The sequence below is a fragment of the Galleria mellonella genome, unplaced genomic scaffold (assembly GCF_026898425.1).
Source record: "Galleria mellonella isolate WM207_F2 unplaced genomic scaffold, CSIRO_AGI_GalMel_v1 utg312, whole genome shotgun sequence".
NCBI lineage: Eukaryota > Metazoa > Arthropoda > Insecta > Lepidoptera > Pyralidae > Galleria > Galleria mellonella.
In genome coordinates, this window is record NW_026442074.1 from 5,871,223 (window position 1) to 5,891,434 (window position 20,212).

At 32.6% G+C, this 20,212-nt stretch overlaps 2 protein-coding genes across 2 annotated transcripts in view; one reads left to right on the forward strand and one right to left on the reverse strand.

Moving 5' to 3' along the window:
• The window catches only part of LOC113515026 (glucose dehydrogenase [FAD, quinone]-like), a 29,175-nt gene extending 28,554 nt beyond the window's left edge, over positions 1-621 (forward strand). Inside the window, exon 14 of the mRNA XM_026899150.3 lies at positions 123-621. Within this exon, the coding sequence (XP_026754951.2) occupies positions 123-342 (220 nt within the window). The 3' untranslated portion in view covers positions 343-621. The remainder of the gene's footprint in view (positions 1-122) is intronic.
• On the reverse strand, positions 568-19,323 carry LOC113515029 (condensin complex subunit 3). The gene is made up of 28 exons (XM_026899154.3): positions 19,028-19,323; positions 18,128-18,298; positions 17,494-17,619; positions 16,777-16,925; positions 15,772-15,931; positions 15,052-15,233; positions 14,558-14,752; positions 13,961-14,118; positions 13,303-13,487; positions 12,595-12,693; positions 12,394-12,462; positions 11,855-11,983; positions 11,389-11,502; positions 10,905-11,070; positions 10,010-10,092; positions 9,199-9,316; positions 8,876-8,961; positions 8,394-8,513; positions 7,851-8,018; positions 7,443-7,539; positions 7,209-7,277; positions 5,288-5,395; positions 4,185-4,343; positions 3,652-3,822; positions 2,713-2,901; positions 1,417-1,556; positions 888-985; positions 568-680 (listed from the first exon to the last, which is right to left on the reverse strand). The coding sequence occupies exons 1-28, from the start codon at positions 19,175-19,177 to the stop codon at positions 623-625; spliced, it is 3,717 nt and encodes a 1,238-aa protein (XP_026754955.2). The 5' UTR covers positions 19,178-19,323; the 3' UTR covers positions 568-622.
• Between the last annotated feature and the right edge of the window lie 889 nt (positions 19,324-20,212).

A 20,212-nucleotide genomic window follows, 5' to 3' on the forward strand; every position in this document is an offset into this window, starting at 1 on the left:
CACACTACCATACATACATACTTCTCAAATCATTCAGATTATGCGTACTCGCCTTTAAATAAGTTATTTAAGTAAAGAATTTATATATAATACGTTATTCAACGTACATTTATACATTTCAGGTGGACATTTGGTGACTACGCAAGCAATGAAGCCAAAGACGACAAGTTAACGAACAATCACAACTTCCACTCTTGGGACCACCGGTGGAAACCGTGGGAGAAGGATTTCCCTTCCAATAGACAGTGGGACCATAAAAACCAATATTTCCAACCTAACAATCAATGGTACAAACATCAAAATATACCCTCGCCGAGCCAGAATTATGAGAATTCTAGATAAAAGATTGTTAGTGTATTGTTCCTATTGTAACTAATATTTATCGCGCTTCATATGCAATAGAAATGATATTACTTTTTACATGGAAAAATTTAAGTTATTACTAATTACCATCAGTGATATTTACAGGATATTAATATTACTTCTCAAGCAAATACTATTTACTTTAATAACTAGTATTCTAAATGCAATAGGTTCTGTTACTTAAGTATATAAAAACAAATAATGTACAATATAAGAATACTTTTATTATCTTAAGTTATTAAATCGATACAAAATAAACCTACTTTTTCTTTTTATCTCGTTTTCCTTTAGTATTAACTTCAGGTTCAGATTCAGATCTGAAAAAAAAATATATTAATTTAAGCAACCGCTTGTTGTAACCTTTATATATTTTGTATTTATAACCGAGGGCCATAATTTTATTTCTATTTTTTATTTATAATTTTATAATACATGTATATGACACAAACAATAATAAAACATATACTGTATTAAAAATAAAACAATAAAAATAACAGTAAACAAAAACAATAAAAATTACTTGCCCTTCACTAGCGTCGGGGGTTTCTGGTATAGTAACATTCCCTTTAGATGTTCGTCTACTATCCGCTAATTCACTTGAATCGTTCAGTAATGATTGCACCTGGAATAAAATTTGGATTATATTAAAATATTGCATTGAAATATATTTCTTCATTTGGGAGCTACAACATGGCAGACGAACAAAACTTTTAATAAAACAGGATTTAATGTAATATGTATGAAAACTGAAACTAGGTAATGATAAACCTTTAAGAAACAACAAAAGTTTAAACTTTGATAGTGAGATTCTAAGCATCAACATCTAAGAATATGTAGCCATTGCTAATTCGTATTCCTAGGTTTTATAAAGAGGCGACTAAAAGAGAAAGAAAGGTCACAATAAAACCCTATAGCAAACCCAGGAGGTTCATAATATATAAAAATATGGAAAGATTCCTTCTCTTGTGGGCAATGAAACTAGTGGTGAGATGTTAAAGGGTGGTTATCATTATAGTCATATACGGATAATGTTAAAATAAAAAAATAATTTACCATTTCTTTTTCGTAAACTATGGTGTGGAGTTCTGTTTCGTCTGCCGAATCTTCGACTACCGAGCTCCTGGAACCGACACTACTGCGCGTTGACATTGAACTGGTGGAGGCACGCGTCGACGGGGGAGTCGTTTTCTTTGCTATCACAATTAAATTGAAATTGATATGGTAAGTTTGCGAAACTTAAAGGATTAGTTATTTTTTTATTGGATGCAGAAAAGAATAAAAATTAACATTTTGTAGATAAAATAATATACTCTTGTATATTATTTTATATTGTATATTACTTGTTGATCTCTAAAAAAGGATTTGTCCTTAACAAATATTTTTCTTTAAAAAGGTTACTTTGTTTATTTATTTATTTATTTATTCATATAGGCACAGCAACAATTATACAATTCATATTAAATTGACTATAATAAGCTTTATAACTAATTGTTTTAAAATTGTACACCGTTAATTGCTACGCACAGCGTTAGCTTATACTAGTTTCAATATTATATACAATAACAACAGAAAATGTGAACATATTTATATATTAAATTCAGACACTTCTTTTGCCATTTTAAGAAAAGAATTTAAACTATAAGCAAAAATGTCCAATTCATTACAATTATTGTACAGTCTGCACATGCTGAAGAGAGGATCATTAAAAGTTACATTGTTATTACAATAAGGTACATGAAATAATTTTAGTATTCTCTTATTACCTCCTGTTTTAAACGGAACATACCTCAACAGATACATAGTCACGTTTTATTAGCTTGACGTAAGTAGTTTATTTCTTTTTATTTTAATATTATTAGAAAAAAAAAAAAAACTATTAATAAATATATTGATCTAACTTGGCATTATAACACAAATACGAGTATTATGTCAGCTTATGTCATGCCTTGTATGTTAGTCGTGTGGTCCCGGCAAAGAATAGGCCACCCCTTCCTTTCCTGTAGGTGTTGTAAGAGGTGTCTAAAGGAACTTATGGTAGAGGGTTGCGCAGCAGCGTCACTTTTAAATATCATATTATCATCTTATATATCGGTTGCCAACCCGTCTGCGAAGCGTGGCAACTGCTGGCAAAAGTCCCCTTATGGGGAAGGCTTGTTCAGCAGTGGACAGTTAACGGTTGAAATGATGATTACTTGTCCTGATTATTAATGAAATGAAGAAATTCTTAAGTCTAAATTGAGAACTGTTTGTATGATTAAGTATCAGTATTTCTCGTTACACATTCTAGAGCATAGCATATATTTAACTTGAAATTCTCAGATTGATAAAATTGAATGAGATAAAATATACCTGCCGCCTTCTTCTTCTCCTTCTTTTTACCGCTAGAACAGTTCGAGTCTGGGCTTGATCCGGATTGCATACCTCGGGTGGATCTACGAATTGTTATATTGGAACTGTCCAGTTCCTGGAGGAGCGGTGATAACTGTTGTTCTGGGGTAGTCTTTTTTGCTTGAGCAGCTTCTGCTTTGGCTTTTTGAGCTGGAGTAAAATTGTAAATTTTCAGCAATCACGACGATCTCCTTAGCGTAGTGATGGACACGTCGCTTTGTGTTAATAAGGTATCGGTGTCGATACTTGATTAGACCAACATAGGGAACTAAGTTTTTTTTTTATACAACTTAGAATGGCAAACAAGCTGACGGCCCACCTGATGGAAAGTGGTAACCGTCGAAACCGAACCACAGCCATGCAAAAACAACTGCTTCACGGTTGAAACACGAATGGGTCAGAGGTACCCAAGCAATCGACTTTTGTACAAAGTCTCCCTCTGGTGGTAAGTTTTCTGAATTGACGAGAAGATTGAGAAGAATCTATGAAACGTCCCTGACTTTTCCTTTTATGATTGAGCATATTTATTTTTCCTAGTTGTAACCTATAAACTATCCTATGATTACTATCAGTAATAATACAATTCATCTATCATATATACTTTTATTGGTATTTTCAATTGATTCGCGATACTTGAATCCATTGATAGGCAGCGATCCTGCCGAGTGTATTTCAATAATATGTAACAAATATTGTAACATATTTACAAACTTTATGGTTTAATATATATTTATTTTCTTAAAGAAATACATATCATTTACAAAAGAAAATACAAAGGTTTATAAATACGAATATATTAAAAGTGACGGTAGAATAGAAGTTAAACATTACGATTTAAAAGGTACAAAATGTACATACTTTAATATTATTAGTATGAATTAGATTATAAGTGCAACATACCTCTATCAACGTCTACTACAGATCGTTGTGATCGACTCCTTTTCACGCCTCCCTTTTCGGCATCTTTGATTTTCTCTTTATTTTTGACTGCAACTTTATTTTTGTCCTTTTTAGCATTAACATTATCGGCTTCAGCAGACTGTCTGTTTAAAGAAAGCTTCTTCTTTTTTCCTAAAATATGAAATAAGGGATACATTGTGTTACATAGTATTTTTAATTGTTTGTTTTTTCATCTGAATACTCGTAGTTTGACTCACATTAAATTAAACCAAGGCACGTAAGACTTTTTAAAGCACATTATTTTTCTAAAAGTAATTATGGTCAATTTAATCAAAATGTAAACAAAAGAATTATTGACCGATCATAGGACAATAGGCTAATGTCCAATAGTAGTATAAATAAATAGTTGATTAATAGATTAAATGTTTCGATTTATTATTACCAATTTCATTTAGTGTTTCTGTGATAATTTTAAAAACTTGGTTAACTTTTCATTGAGTTCTATTGACACCGTAAGTATTGTACGAACTTACCTTTGATCTTTGCTTTCTTGACGGGCGATACGCCACTCGAATCCGATTCGTCGGAAGCGGCAATTACTTTGGGGCCAGTCGTCCCTGCCTGCACCTCGCTGTCTGCACGCAGTTCCGTCGACGGGTTGATGGCATTGTTTGTAGTACTCGGTGGAAGTTCTAGAGTATGGAATTATTTATCAATTAAATCAAATAGATCAAGAAAATATGATCAGTTCATAACTGGGGAATGACCAATATAGTGTAGTCCCAATAATTAATTGTCATGCTTAATTATCCTGTGAGATTTTGTGACTGAGGATATGATTTTATTTTATTAATAGAACAGATGTAGTTTTAGACATATTTCCAACCTTTACAGTAATCTACTGTGATAATTTGTTTAACAATCTATACGTTCCACTAATGATTACGGCTCACTTCTGATAACAGAAGGATTTTCACCAATTATTCCTTTTGACATATATATTTGAGTAAAGATTTTGATTTTTTTGTCTCTAACACTGTTTTATAATTAGTTATTAATTGATTTGTCGATGATTCCATGTTTGCAAGCGGTATCGAACCCTTAAGTCTTAGGAGAGATTTTGCCTCATTCTGCGTGTTCTACCGCTTATACAACGGATTGTGCTCAGAGGAATTATTCAATATGATACCTACGGCCACTTTCTATCATCGTACGGCTCGCCATCGACAGGGAGTTCACCCTCATACCTTACAGCTTAAATGGTCGCGTACAACGCGGTTTCAGAGATGCTTTCTCCCACGAACACTCAGGTTATGGAATGAGCTCCCTGCCGAGGTTTTCCCAAGAGACTACAGCATGGGGTTCTTCAAAAGGGGGGTAAAGAGGTTTCTTCAGGGTCGGCAACGCACGCATAATACCTCTGGTATTGCAGGCGTTCATAGGCTACGATAACCGCTTACTATCAGGTGGGCCGTATGCTTGTTTGCTACCTCAGTGGTATAAAAAAAATATTTTATTACTTTAGACGGTTACTCTTACATTTTACTACAATGTCACCACATAAAATACGATTAATGTGTATATGTACATAACTGTCATAATTATGTATATACCAAAAAATAGACGATAATTTTACCTTCAGAAATCCTCGATATAACTTCTGTAGGGGAGGTCTCGTCGATCTCGACTTCTTCCTCAACTGTTTCATTTATAATAACATGCGTACTGCGCGCTAGAGGTTGTGCTGCAATATACACATATATGTATTGTAATATTAATAGATTATTTAAGAAAAATTAGCAATTTCGTAACTAATCATAATCGAATGACTGAAATACTGATGATATGACATTTTTATTGATTATCATTTTAATAAAACTATATACACTCATACAATAAACATCACCATTACAATGCAATCAAAATCTAATCTCTATTTATAAATAAAAAAAAAAAAAACTACTTTTGCTTGATAGCTTTTAGAACTTACAAGTGTATATCTTATTGGTTTACTACTGACAACTAGGTATGTATATTGCACATTGTGGTAGTATGCGCTGGTTTGCGATATTGGATTACCAGTGACGAATGATAGGTGAGTATAAAGTCAGGCTTATTGGGATATGGGATATTTCAGGACAGTCCGCATGGATATAGACGTAGCAAAATATATTGCTAGCAATGGCGCTGTTAGTCTTCGATATTAACATTCTTCCTCTCCCTCGGGCGGTTTAATGCATGTTGTTAAGTGATCATAGACAAGTGTCTATGCACATATTAACACAGACATCTGTCTACATCTACAAAGACCTTTACATGGTTGTAAATTGTATTTATGACTCTACTGTACGAAGGTTCAATGTTAAATATTAAAAATTAATTAACAATATTTGATATAGGATTATAAAAAATAATCCTAACATACATGCAAGCCACTTGAAACACCCACTAGACGGACGACTGAAGCGGCCACTTTCGAATTGTATGTCTAGACAAGGGTATACGTTATTGTATTAACTTTATTACACTATTAGATAACAAAAAATAACTGTGTACTTGAAAGAAAATAAAGACCGTCGCGTATAGATATGAACAATACCATATACATCACAGAATACTCAGCCCAGAATAGATCACTGTGGCTGCCACAAATAGAAAGGTAGACGTTGAAAGTACTTTATACGAAAATTAAATATGGCACAAACAAACTAGATTTCTTGTTACAAAAATATTTATTGGAAAAAAAAAAATTTTTTTTCTACTACACTAAACTGTTTTGGCGACAATTTATAAAGATGTCATTATTTCAATCTTCTTTCGAAAGGTAATATAGAAATTTCTAATTGAAATTTAGCTGAAGCAAATTAGTCTCTATCGAGTTTAATTTAGAGCTAAAAATTGAACATTCGTATATTTTTTACCAGACTTTGCATAAGTCATTTGCTCTGCAAAGGTACCTCTGTCCCACTCGCATTTTTGCCGTGAAGTAGTTTTGTTTACAGTAGCAAAATTACAGGGTATGAAGGTTTAATAATTCAGTGTTCAGGGATAACAATGCACGATTGGTACTATGGGCGATAGAGGGTATTCTGTTGTCCTTTATGTCATTCATTTACGATGAAGTATATAACGGTTACCACTTTTCATCAGGTGGGCTGTCAGTCCGTTTGCCATTACAAGTAGTTTAAAAGCAGTTGTGGTACCTATTTAGTCATACTTGTTGTATCTCATGGCTTTTCCCGTGGTGGTATTGTAATGCTAAATGACCTATAACAATCCTCACGTAGATGAGCTATTAAAAACAAAAAATAAAATTTCAAATCCGACTAGTAGTTCTAGAGATAAGGGCGTTCTAACAAACTTTTTCATATAAATAAATATCTATAATTGCTCCTCATGTTTTCAGTACTAGAGTACGCGTTATACCTTTTGGTCGCTGCTAATGAATAAATATAATCACTTGCATAATCATTAAAAAAATTTAATTATCTGGTAAGAAAATTATACTTTTTTTGTACAGTTTCCAACGTAAATATAAATTTATATTTAGTACTTACGTAAAGAAGAAGTAGCTCGTCCCATTGGCAGTAAAGTATCTTCAGTTTGCATTGTGCCCTCAGTGATGCCTATAGAAATATATAACATCATATTTTGTACTTCTGATAGAAATATATATAAATTAAATTAATGGTAAAATTATCACACTAAGAAAATATGGAAATATTTATATCTTATGTATAAGAATGTCTTATAAGGCATTAAGTACTTAAAACTATAATCAGATCTCTTACCTGTATTAGAGATTTTATTAAGACTGGCGCGTTCCATAGCCTCTAGAGATCCTAAGTACCGCGTGAGATTACGGCACGACTGCTTGTCCGGGAGTTTCTATAAATTTTATTATTATATTAATATAAACTCTCGTTAAGGTAAAGCAGGCTTATCATCATTTATGTACGATGCAATTTGTGTTCATGGTACAACTTCCATTTGTAATTTAATTGTAAAAAGAACCGAATTGACACACATGATTTTTTGTTGAGGACACACGAGTAGTTTCAGGTCCATCTGGATCCAATCGTTCGCGCACATTAAGACCCAGGCTGATATATGACAAAGAGTCCAGGATTATCCCAAAACTAGTAGAGTATTTTAGACAAATACACATAAGTCAATCCAGATTTTCTTATAATACTGACGAGGCAAAGGTCTCGCAAGCGCGTGGCTAACTCCTGTGCAAGCAGTGCGTCGCGCGGTGCAGCCAGTAGTGCCAACATGCGGCACGCGAGCCCCGCCGCCGGGCACGTCGGCCTCCGCACCACGTAGTTACACAGCACCATCGCCATGGCGCCCTGACTGTCCGTTAACTGCAAGTAATTATTAGAGTAAATTGGTTTAGTTGATCGTATGGCACTTATTATTTATTTACAACATGACGTTATTTACGAAGGATATATTTACGCAATTTACAATGGTAAAAAAGCTTACGGCCCACTTAGTAGAAAGTGGTATAGACATGAACAGTACCATGTACATAACAGAGTATACAGTTTCTAAAATGAAACTTTCAACGACAATTTCACTGCCCTTCAAACCGAAACACAACCATGCAAACATAACTTTTTCACCGTTCACTAGGATAAATGTTTCATTAGAACGAATTGCGACAGTTATCAAACAAATAATTAAATATTATATGTGTAGAAAAATTACTGGAATATAACTGAACAAACATTGCTTACCTCATGATTAACCCGAGTGAGTGACACAAGGAAACGCACTACTGCTTCTTGATCTATTTCAGCTAGCGGTGAGCTCGATGGCGCGTTGGCTAAAGTTCTTAGCGTAGGCAATGTAGCTTTCTGTACATGAAATATAAATAATTTTTGTAATACTATAGAAAACACTTTAAAACAATTTATTGCATTTTTATGAATTCTAAAGATTTTTGGTTTCGGGGTAAATGCAATTAGTATTTCATATAACGGACTTTTCTTATTTAAATTCAAGTCAGGTCTGGTTATAAATAATCAAACGCGTCGAATTTATTGACTTTTTATATGATAGGCGCTTTTTTTATATTCAAAACTAGAATAATAAAAAAAAAAAACTGTTTCAATCTACTAAAGCGTTCGAAATAAATTCATTTCGTTAGAAATATATTTAAGATTCTCGACTGCAGTGCGTACTATAAGCACTTATAAAAAATAAAGAAAAAAATTACCTGTATTTGTTCTTGAGCGCCGTCAACCGTAGCAGGGAACGTTTGAAAGAAAACGCCTATAGTTTGCCTCAACATATCTTCTTCAACTAAAATTTGAATACCAATCTGTTAAGTTTTCATTTTAACATATAATAGAACTAAATAATGTATTTTTATGCATAACTTTTTAGTTGTTACATACTGTCACACCTGTCTCCCATTGAGGTAGGCATAAACAATGGAATGTCAAATGTTTTTGTTATAATTACAACAAAACTAGGTTGCTAAAATATCTTAAATAATCAACTTAAAGCATTAAATTTTAATTTACTTAAAAAAATTACCTGTAGCAGGATTGAACCACAGTAACAGTAATCTGCTGAGTATAGATGGGGATTCGAGGTGTCCGAGGTGTAGCAGCCGACAGAGCCCTTCCACTATGATAAGCCGGTAGTTCGCGCACTAGTAACATTTATAAACATATGTCGTAACTTTTTACCAAATAATTTAATTCTACTAATATTTAAATGTAAAAAAAGTTTGTAAAGATATTTGGATATTGTTACTGTAATCACGATTAAACCACTAAAAGGATTTGAATGAAATTTTGGTGCATATGCAGGTTATTTTTTTTTTTTTATTCAACTTAGAATGGCAAACAAGCTGACGGTCCACCTGATGAAAAGTGGTAACCGTCGCCTATAGAGAATGAGCAGTACCATGGACATAACAGAGTATACTGTTTCGCCCATGATAGACCCCATGCGTTGCCATTCCTGAGGACTCAAATGTTATTCCTCTGTACCCAATAAATTCACGCCATATCCAACCCTTCAAACCGAATCACAGCCATGCAAACACAACTGCTTCACGGTTGAAACACGAATGGGACAGAGGTACGCCAAGCAATCGACTTTTGTACAAAGTCTCCCTCTGGTATATTACTTAATACATAGGATACTTTATCTACTGTTACACGAAGATAAAATCGCAAGAAATAGCTAGTAGTGAAATAAGTACTAACGGAATTCATTTTACTGATGTCCTATTAATGGATAACTTTATCTCCCTCATTTATTTAAAGTTTTTATGAATTCATAAATATTAGAATAAAGTCAAATTATTTCTATTTCTCAATAAAACATGTTTACTTACCGTGCTATCCATTATTTTGAGTAGCAGTTCAATGACCGTGCTATGAGAAGGTGTCAGTGATATGGCCGACTCGGATAAGTCACCTGCGTAGGAAATATTGAAACATTATAGAACAGTCTGACCATTTTGTGTTGCTGTGCTACATACACACAACTTCAGTATGTGCTGGAGACTGGAGACATAGAACAATTTCTCTATCAAAATAGTTCTATATTCAGCTAACGCGAAGCATAAAAATTATGAATATTACGTTTATCCTCATGTCAGTAAGATATCCTTTCACATCACTCACTTCACTGGTATTCGCCTGTGCTAATTGGTAATTTTGAAAATATGATTATTTTATTTATAGACAGATAGATGCTCTTTATTGTTTCCTCTAAAAGATTACAATAGTAAACTTATTATAAATATAAACAATTATAAGAAATAATCACAATGAGAAAACAATGGGCGACCTTATAGCTAAAAGCGATCTTTTCCAGGCAATTATATTATTTTCCTAACGATTCATTATACGTGTGTAGCTTGTTTAAACACAAACTATCTAAATGATGTAACGAATTTTCGCTAAGATACAAAAGATTACGTGAATATTTTTGGCTGTGAAAAGTGAACACTCAGAAATTGAAAACAAGACGAAAAATCAATTGGCAGCTAACCTTAGTTAATAAGCAAGCAATTACAGTTTATTTACTTCATACAGTACTTGATACTCTTGGTTTCAACATTGGTTTTTACGAATGCACAAACAAAATGCGAGATAGCATATGCTTACTTCTGGGGTCATATATAAAAATAGGATATTCCTATTTACGAATTATAATAAAAAACAATCGATACTAGGATAATAGAACACTTCTTACATTACTAGAAAGTACATATATATATTAACCGTCGTGATCTCCGGTGTCAGAGAGTCCACTGCTGGGTCTGGTGGTGTGGGAAGTGCGGGCGGGAGGCGTGTCTTCGTCGAACAGCCGAGCGCCGTGTACACACAACAAGTCGCATATGCAGCGCAGTACGTGACATACCACAGGCTCGTTCGATGTGTCTATCAGCTATTAAAATCATACCAATAAAAATGAACCGTTAAATGTGTTGCTAAACACAAAACAAGAGAATGGTTAGATCGATTCGGCTGTTTTTCCAAATATTCATTAAGGTCCTAGGAAGGTACTTATAAAGAGAAATTTCTAAGAAACTGAAAACCCCACCCTTCCCTTTGCCTTACAAACTTCATAGCTACTAATTCAAACATTGATGTCAAATAAATTTCTTACCAAGTAGGTTAGAGAGTAATTATGTCAAATTATGTATTATATCATATAGTATTATGTAGTATATATATAGTATTTATCAATTTCAGATTTACTCACATTAGCAAAAAAGAAGGCTTTATGTTCTTTAGCAAACTCTTTATTCAACATTCCAAAGAGGGCTACTGTTTCGAGGGCATTCTCTAAAACATCAGGATTTTGAAATATCTCCACCTGAAATGATTTACAGACTGCTTAGCGTTTTTAGTACAGTCAAATTCAATTGCATTTGCGATCTTGAGTTTTATAAGTCCTAATATAAGGAACCTTGTGAAGAAGATGCTTTATAAATACATGAAGTCTGGGTTCAGTTAATTTACACTATACATAAATAAAGAAGCTAATTAAAAACATTAATTCGACATATGTTACCTTAAAATGTTGCTTTGTTTTTGCCAACATTTGCAAACGGATCTATAACATTGTGAAGAATTGATCTTGAATTCTTTGATAGGTCATCGTATTGAAAAGGTTAGAAACTGCTGTCTTAGAGGGTCTATTTATACACAAATTTATTTAATGTTACCTCTAACTCATTGAACATGATCTGTAGCATGGGCGTGACAGTTTTGAGCTGCGGCGTATCAAGCGAACAATTAAGTATTGTTAGGCATTTGTTAAGAGTCTGTGTATCTGATATCTTCTCCTTTATTGTCTGTAATAGATATATATACCTTATGTTACTTTCTCAATAAACAATAACAATTCCTCAGGACGTAACTGTTTAAGATTATATGTATATTATTAGCTTTTACTCGTTATTTAGTACGTGTAGTTTCAGTAAAAAAAAAAAAAAAACATAGAAATAGACTATTGCTAGATGGCGTATCGAGATAAAATATAGACCTACTTTCAAATTAGATGATAAAACATACATCTATTTTCAAGGTAGACTTTCAGAAACACAACAGTTAAAACATTTTTTACAGGATTGACTTACATATAAAGTGTAGTTAAATTCTAAAGGGACTTTCGTCGATAAATAATATAAAAAGGTAAGGATAAATACAGATTTTGAAATAGATAAAACCATTATGATTTATAAAGAAATATAAAAAAAAATACCGGTATAGGTGCAGGAGGCGGCGTTGATTGTACAGTTAATTCTTCTAGTTTCTTCTGTATGTCCTCTACCTAAGCATATATAAGACATGAAATTTATTAATATAAATAATAACAAATTGCATTAACTTTGAATTTGTTAGTCAATTTTTTTTAAATAAATATATATATTTATTCTTGCTTTCTCATGTATTACACACTTACTTTAGCTTTGCACTCTGCGGCGAGAGAGTAGTTTTGTTCTCTGACTGCCTCTTCCTGTGCCTCTATAGCTACGTTGAGAGATACACGAAGCCTGGCTTTCTATAAAAAAATAAATAAATAGCCATGATTTCAGATCAAGTAGTTTATCATTAGCTACTGTTGCGGTAAATATATTAAATAAATAAATATTATTAGAGTGGGTAACTCTAACATTAAAAAATAAATAAAAAATATAATAAAATAATAATAATAAATTAAAAATAATAAACAAAAAGAAAAAAGAAATTAACATCATAAAAAAAGAATTATTCCACCAATATAATACAATGTGTAAAGTTGTTCTATTAGACGTCACATTAAGCCGGTCAGACGATCTTCGGTTGCCGATCATCCGCGACGGAGCGTCAATAATTATATTCATGTCAAAGATGAATATAACGTTGTTGTTACGTCTACGTAACACACATTGCACATTTTCTCATGTGGTGTGCCACACTCGGCGGATAGTTTAAGTTGCATTGGTAGTTATTTATGCAACCGAAGCTAGCTGTAACATTCGGTAGATTTATTTGTTGAAGATCGGCAATTAGGCCGCCATATTAATGGTTCTAGACAATTTGTTGACAATTTTACAATGTAAAAATTTGTATAACAATGTAAAAGGTTTACCAACAGAAACTAAAATATTGTTAAATGAAATGCTATTACCTGTAGTTTAACTTCCGCGCAGTCCACGGGAGGTGGCGGTGGTGACTGTTCTACTTCTGGAGGATCGCGCAAAGCGGATATGACACCATTGATGACTTCCACACGTTGTGATATTTCCGGTAACACTAGCTCCAGAGCCGATACGAACGCGCGTATAACATCTGAATTTAAGGGTCCATAGTCACCTAAAAGAAATAACGTCATCTATAAGACTGGCATAAAATAACATGAGTAAAGCAGATTTACCCAGATAAACCATATTTATTAAAAAAAAAAAAAACAAATGGTAAATGAATCTATTTTATACATAAGTTTTAAGATACGCGTGAGAAAGAACAAGATGACATTGCTCTCTCGTTTTATCTTAAGCTTGTGGTATCATAAACGTACAATCTACAATGCGATTAAAATATAAATATGGGCTTAATGACCTCCTGTCAACTGTCACTTCAAAAGTAGTTTTCATTAGTATGCTACGAGAATTATTTAAAGATGTTGCTGGTCACCATACAACATAATCAATATAAAAAAAATTCAATAATACACAAAACATTTACGGCATGCCTAATAACAACTACCACTGGGCCTTTTCTGTCTTTTTGTGCCAATTTCTAGTCTTTGATTCAACATTTCGGGTTTTTAATTGATGGTCATATACCAGTGAGAACATCGGTGATGAGAGATTGCAATGCAGTGCGGCCGGCGGGATCACTTGCATCGTACACTCGCAGCATGCAGCCCAGCTCGTGTAGTACATATTGCCGGGTGTCCAATGTCGAGGATGAACTCTCAGCCTCGCAAGGGGACTCCACGATACTGTATTTATGACAATTTTTTTATAAGTAACATAATTACAGAAAATAAGCTAAATATGTACAATAGTCACTGTTCAGTACTGTTGAATAAGCAGGTGTAACGAAAGAGGTTGTATAAATATTATAAGAATGACTTTATCTATATCTGCATTAATTATAGTGATCAACATGAAATATTATTTCTGGAAGTTGGCATATGCTTTATCATTACTTCTTAAATTTTATTAGTAATTTTATTTATATAACACATCACAATAATTTTAAGATTTCAATTTGACTATTTTAATCTTGTATATGTTACATAATAATAATTAACAATTCACAATAACACATTGCCATAATTTAATTAATTAATGAATTTACATATATATTCCTGTTTAGTATGATAATGTGATAATTCATAAAACCATAGTGAACTTTTGATTAAGTTTCATACTTACGCTCTTATGTATCCCGTGAGTACAATCAAATCGGGTAATATAATTTCCAATGTCTCGTCATCATCGATCTTCTGCAGGTGTTCGGCGAGATGACGCCAGTACCAAGCCGTTTCTTTATTCAACTTCTCAGCAGGTATCAGCCGCAGATTTTTATCAATTGGCAGCCATTCCAGAAGTTCCGAAATTGGCAACCTCCTATAAAGTAGCATCTTCTTTTAATAATACAAAACTTTCCACTTCTTCTAAACTACGCAATGGATCTTGATACGGATTTGACTGTTATTTCAATTCCTATTAATATAACTCTTCCAAACCAAATTGAGTCTTGATACACTAAATAATGTTTCAGATTTCCATTGTCTGGTTTCCCATAACAAGGCATTTTGGTTTGTAGATTAGGCATTTAGTGTGAGTGCTATTGTTATGTCTATGGTATTTATATTTTTTTTCATAGGTTACCTCATTTAAGAAATTCAAGTATGTACATTACTTACTTGAACAGAGACTCCAAGAGTTTCCCAGCGACATACTGTGAGTCTTTAGCATCTTGCGCATTATCCAGACGTATTGCTTTCAGCAGATCTACAATGTTGCCCTTGAATGTTGCCAACCAACCAGGGATAACAATCTCTTCCACTACACGACGCACGCGCGGGCTACGCTCTGTGAGTCCTACCTGTAAAAATTTGGCAAGTTTTTCTTGCAAGTTCTATATATATCAATTTCTCATTCATTGCAAATGTCAAAATGAAAATATTAATAAAGCATACATATGGATAAAGTGAAATAGTTAACTTTAAAAATTCTTGTATTTGTATGTGTATATGTGTATGTATACTTGAAAATAAAAAAATATGTTCACGACTATAGTGCCTAACAGGATAAATAGTGGCATTTGACGATTGTAACAGTTGTTGTCAATGTAACAGTTGACGAGGCCACATTACAAAGAGCACATTAAATTCTAAAAATGGTAAACTGTCGTTATTCGGATTATTAGGTATGTAGTTGACCGTTTCGATCATTAGAGAGTTAGTGGGAAATTTTAATTGACATACAAATTACTTAGTTGGTCAGATTCGAACTTAGGCCATCAAGGTCTATAAATCAGGGTCTGATTCGAATTCAGGCCATCGAGGTATATAAACCAGGGTACTAAGTCATAACTACTTTAAAACGTATGTATAATATTTTAAATACAAATTGAATCATACCTTAAGAGTCAACACTCGCTGCCTCACTCTTAGTTGAGTGACATTAATACCAGCTATATGCAAGAAAGCAGCTCGCCTCACAGCCTCGTCCACGTCACACAGTCGCTCCAATACGTATGGGACATTACGCGTGCACTTCGCTAAGGTCATCACCACTGCCCTGTTAAATAAAAAATAAACCCTATTAGAAGATGATACTGTTAATTGACTATCTATATATCCTATTTAAGAGCTGCACTGTTGCTGCTGGAGCCCCTGCCACTCATTACGATTTTCTCCGAGTCTCTTCACCTCTTGATACGACACGACACCATCCTTCCTTTTTCTGCCTGATGTAACTATGCCTTCATCTTCCTCTACCCCTCCTTCCTTCTATTTTACCTTTTATTATAATGTTCATAAGTTCATCGTGACATATCAAGTGTCTTAACCATTTTTCCCTTCTGACCTCAACAGTTTTTATAATTTGTCTCTTTTCTTTAACCTTAAGCAGGACCCTCCTCATTACTAATTCATTCTCTCTAGCTAATTTTCTCCACCCTTCTACAGCACCACATTTCAAAGGCTCTAAGTTTAACCATTTCTTTCCGAGTCTCGAGAATGTCCAAATCTCTCATCCATACAAAGCTATACTCCAGATATAGGTTTTGATAAGTCGTTTTCTAGTTAATTGACAAAAGGTGGAAATTATTAGATTTTTAATCATAGCGCTGATTGTTAATGCTTTTTATATTATATTTTTAACATTTGTTAGCAAAAAATATCTTTTTCTTTTGGTCATCGATGTATAAATTAATACAAATAGCTTTAGTGTAATCTGTTACTATTAGAAATGTTATCTGTATGCATATATGGAAGGATGTTTTGTTACTTATTTATAGAAAATTTACAATAGAAATTTGATACATGGTTATGTCTTAACTTAGAACAGGATACTTTATACACTGTTCTATGTGGATGAAACCGTGGGATACAGCTAGTAGTAGTTACAAAGTGTACATGAACCTTCTAACAGAGGAGCTCGGATCGCAACTCATATGGAAACGATAGCCGCGCGTCACCACGTCATCTTGTTCCATGGGGTTTTGCAGTCGCTGCAGCGCTAGTGCAGCACGGCATCTCACTGCGCCACGGGTATCTTGAAGGCGTTGCATCTATTGAATGAGGATTGGGATAATATATACATATTACTGATTACTTTGCAATGTGCAAGGATGCAGAATGTAACATGATAGACATAAAAAGTTTAATGATAGTAACTTGTCATCCTTAGTGATCATGAAACTGAATAATTTCTCCTTGAATCATCAAATCAAAAATAATATATTGTGAATTTTTTATACATAAATAATTCAAATAATAGATTTTAATTTCAATGAAACTGAGTATCTTTTAAAGAGAGCTTTTAATCAGCAAAACTAATGATTTAGTATGGCAGACTTAAGATTTTATTTTTGGAATATCTGATTCACTACATTACTTTCCTAATAAATATTCTACCTTATGGGTAAATTCTTAGTTGTAGATACTGCTAAACATTTAGATTCTCTGTATATATGTATATAATAGATGTATAAAATATATATGATGGATGTATATAAATTATTATTAAAAATATTTATGTTTTTAGCTTTAAGTAAATATAAATAAGTACTAGATAAACTTTTAATTACTAAAAAAAATGTGATGATAAATGTCTGAATTAATGTGAGTGTTATATACCTGTGATGCCAATAGTTTGTCACAGAGATCATCATCCAGGGAGGCATCTTCTCCAAGAGCAGACAGTACAGCTGCCAGTAACTGGCTTGCTCTATACCTCACAGATTGGCCAGAAACACACTGACACTGAAATTTAGAAAAACATAAATTATTTTTCCAAAGCATAAAATTGAATAAAAATAATCCAATAATTGTATTATCTTTTATATTAAAAGAGGGGTTTCCACAACTTTTAATAAATTACAAAACAATTTCTGGCCATTATTAAAATTAGTTTTTTTTTATCAAAGTTCAAAAGTATTGTTTTTTATCCAACTTGGAATGGTAAACAAACTGACAACAGACCTGATGAAAAGTGGTAACCGTCACCTGTAGACATGAACAGTAAGTATGATGGATATAATAGTGTATACTGTGTCACTTATAATAGCCTTTATGCATTGCTTTTTTTTTAAGACTAAGTACCTCCTTTTCCTCACTGGGAAAATTAGTTCTTCTCAAATTCAGTACAGAGACTGCTTTGAGTGTACTTTTGTTATTTTATAACTTTAGGTCCAATTTTTACATACATTTTATCTGGTATGTAATTTTAAGCAAAATAATAATTTATTGATAGTAAAATTTCACTACTTACATCAAATATAATGTCAAATATAAATAACAAGAATTCCTCTTCATCATCAAGAGAAGTGCAGAATGTGGCCACAAATTGTATAACTCTGTCTACATTGGCACTAGTATCTCCAAATGTGAATAGATATTGCAGAGCATTCTTAAAGCTCTCACGGAACTCATCTTCTGGTAACTGAAAAAGTTTATCAGTTTACAGGTCTCATACACTCTATTTACATTAAACAGAATTAATATCAAGAAATTTATAAGCATTTGAATTCCATCATTCTACATTAAATAAATATGTTTAAGAAAGCTTTATATAAAACATTAAATATTTTTCAAAGACAATCATTTTTTTATGGAATGGAACAATAGCAAACAAGATGGGTGATATATTATCTATATTTCTAAATGATTATTAAAAAGTGGTCCTATAGTAAACTAAAACATTTTTAACTTTTGATGGTAATAAAGGATTTAGAAATTTTTATAAAAATTTTGACTGATTATTTTGTGGTATTAAAAATGAATAATTCTTATGTACCAAAGTAGTCCCCGGGTGTGATAAAGGATGTGGATCCTAATTATAAGTTTATTACAATAAATTATTCTTATTCTTACAATTATGGGACAAAGACGAATTAGTATGTCTCAAAAATTAGACCTTTAGGATTTAATTCTTAATACCTAGTACTAATTTAGAATCCAATCTATTATAAAATTGTATTAGGTCAGGGTATCCTGGATAATTATTAAGGGCACAATAAACCCTTAATAATCATACAATAATTAGTGATGATAAATTATTATTAGAAAAATGTAACAACCGCCCCTAAAAGTATTTAACATAATAAGGAAATAAAAAAGTTGCAATACTTATATCTATTTACTTATAATAATAAAATCTTAAAAAACTAACCTTTTTGTACAATTTAATCATCTCTTTCACGTATTTTTTATGTTGAACAATGTTGTATTGGACATTTTGAAATATTTTAAACATTGTAGGATTGTTACGTGGGTTAGGTTTTTGAGGAGCTTGTAAAATTTCAGTGTCTTTCGGTGGCATATTGTATTAGATTCTGTATATTTCCTTCTGTAAATAAATTCACTAAGTAAAAATCGCACAGATGCAAAAGTTTCGAAAAATATAAACAAACATGAGAATGAATCACGTTACAATTCAAATTAAAGATTCCGAAAGTAGTTATTTCAAAAATTTGTAATGTCAAAGAGGAATTGTCAATTATGTTGACAATAAGTTATGAACGAATGAGAATGAAATTACAGAGTAATTTATAAACACTGTTTTATTTAAGAATTGATACAATTTTTACATTGAAAATAAATCTATGCAACCATTCAGAAGTAATAACACAATAAAATAGAACAGACGAATAATCATAGTGTTTGATGATTCCCATCTAAATTATTTGTATTAATAAGTACAATGAAAGATCTAGTTACTTCATAATTTTTAAATTCAATCAATGAGGATGATCGATGAGATTTCATTATACCAATAAGCATGTTTTTTTTAATGGGTGATAATGGATGGGTAACCCCACCTATCGGTATACACCGGCGGGGTACCAGTGAAGGATGATAGGAGAGTATAAAGTCTGTTAGCCCATCGTGACGAATTCAATAAGAATTGTTCATGATAATTTCCAGAGAGAATCACGTGGAGGTCGACCTAATAAGGCATATTGCTAGCAATGAGACTATCAAATTCCATTGCTAACAACCGCCCCTCCCCCCCGATATGCATGTTAGGAATATGATTTAAAAAAATCTCTTTTTTAGTGAAGCATTGAGGCAATTTGTTTTTATCTGTCGCAGCTGCATTGAATACGGGCCTTTGTGCGGTAGTCTTACTAAATTATTTAATCACAGTTCTGTGTAGCATATAATGACCAGTATCAGTTCAGATAGTGATGTTACAGTTGTATTGGATATTTACCTTGTTAGGAGTAGATATACATGTAAAACAAGACCAGCCTGAAGGTAGTAGCACTTTCATTAAACACAAAAGCTACTTAATCCAAGTAACTTGACAATTTATTTATAACAAACACAATACATACATACTGAATACATGAAA

Bases quoted from the DNA above. Each gene is read 5' to 3' on its own strand.
- LOC113515029 (XM_026899154.3), bottom strand. From the start codon at position 19,177: ATGCCACCGAAAGACACTGAAATTTTACAAGCTCCTCAAAAACCTAAC. The intron at 10,093-10,904 runs GTTAATATATAT...TTTCCTACGCAG, and splicing joins TGACACCGGAGATCACGACG to GTGACTTATCCGAGTCGGCC. The intron at 7,540-7,850 runs GTCAGTATTATA...TAAAATTTATAG, and splicing joins GCTTGCGAGACCTTTGCCTC to AAACTCCCGGACAAGCAGTC.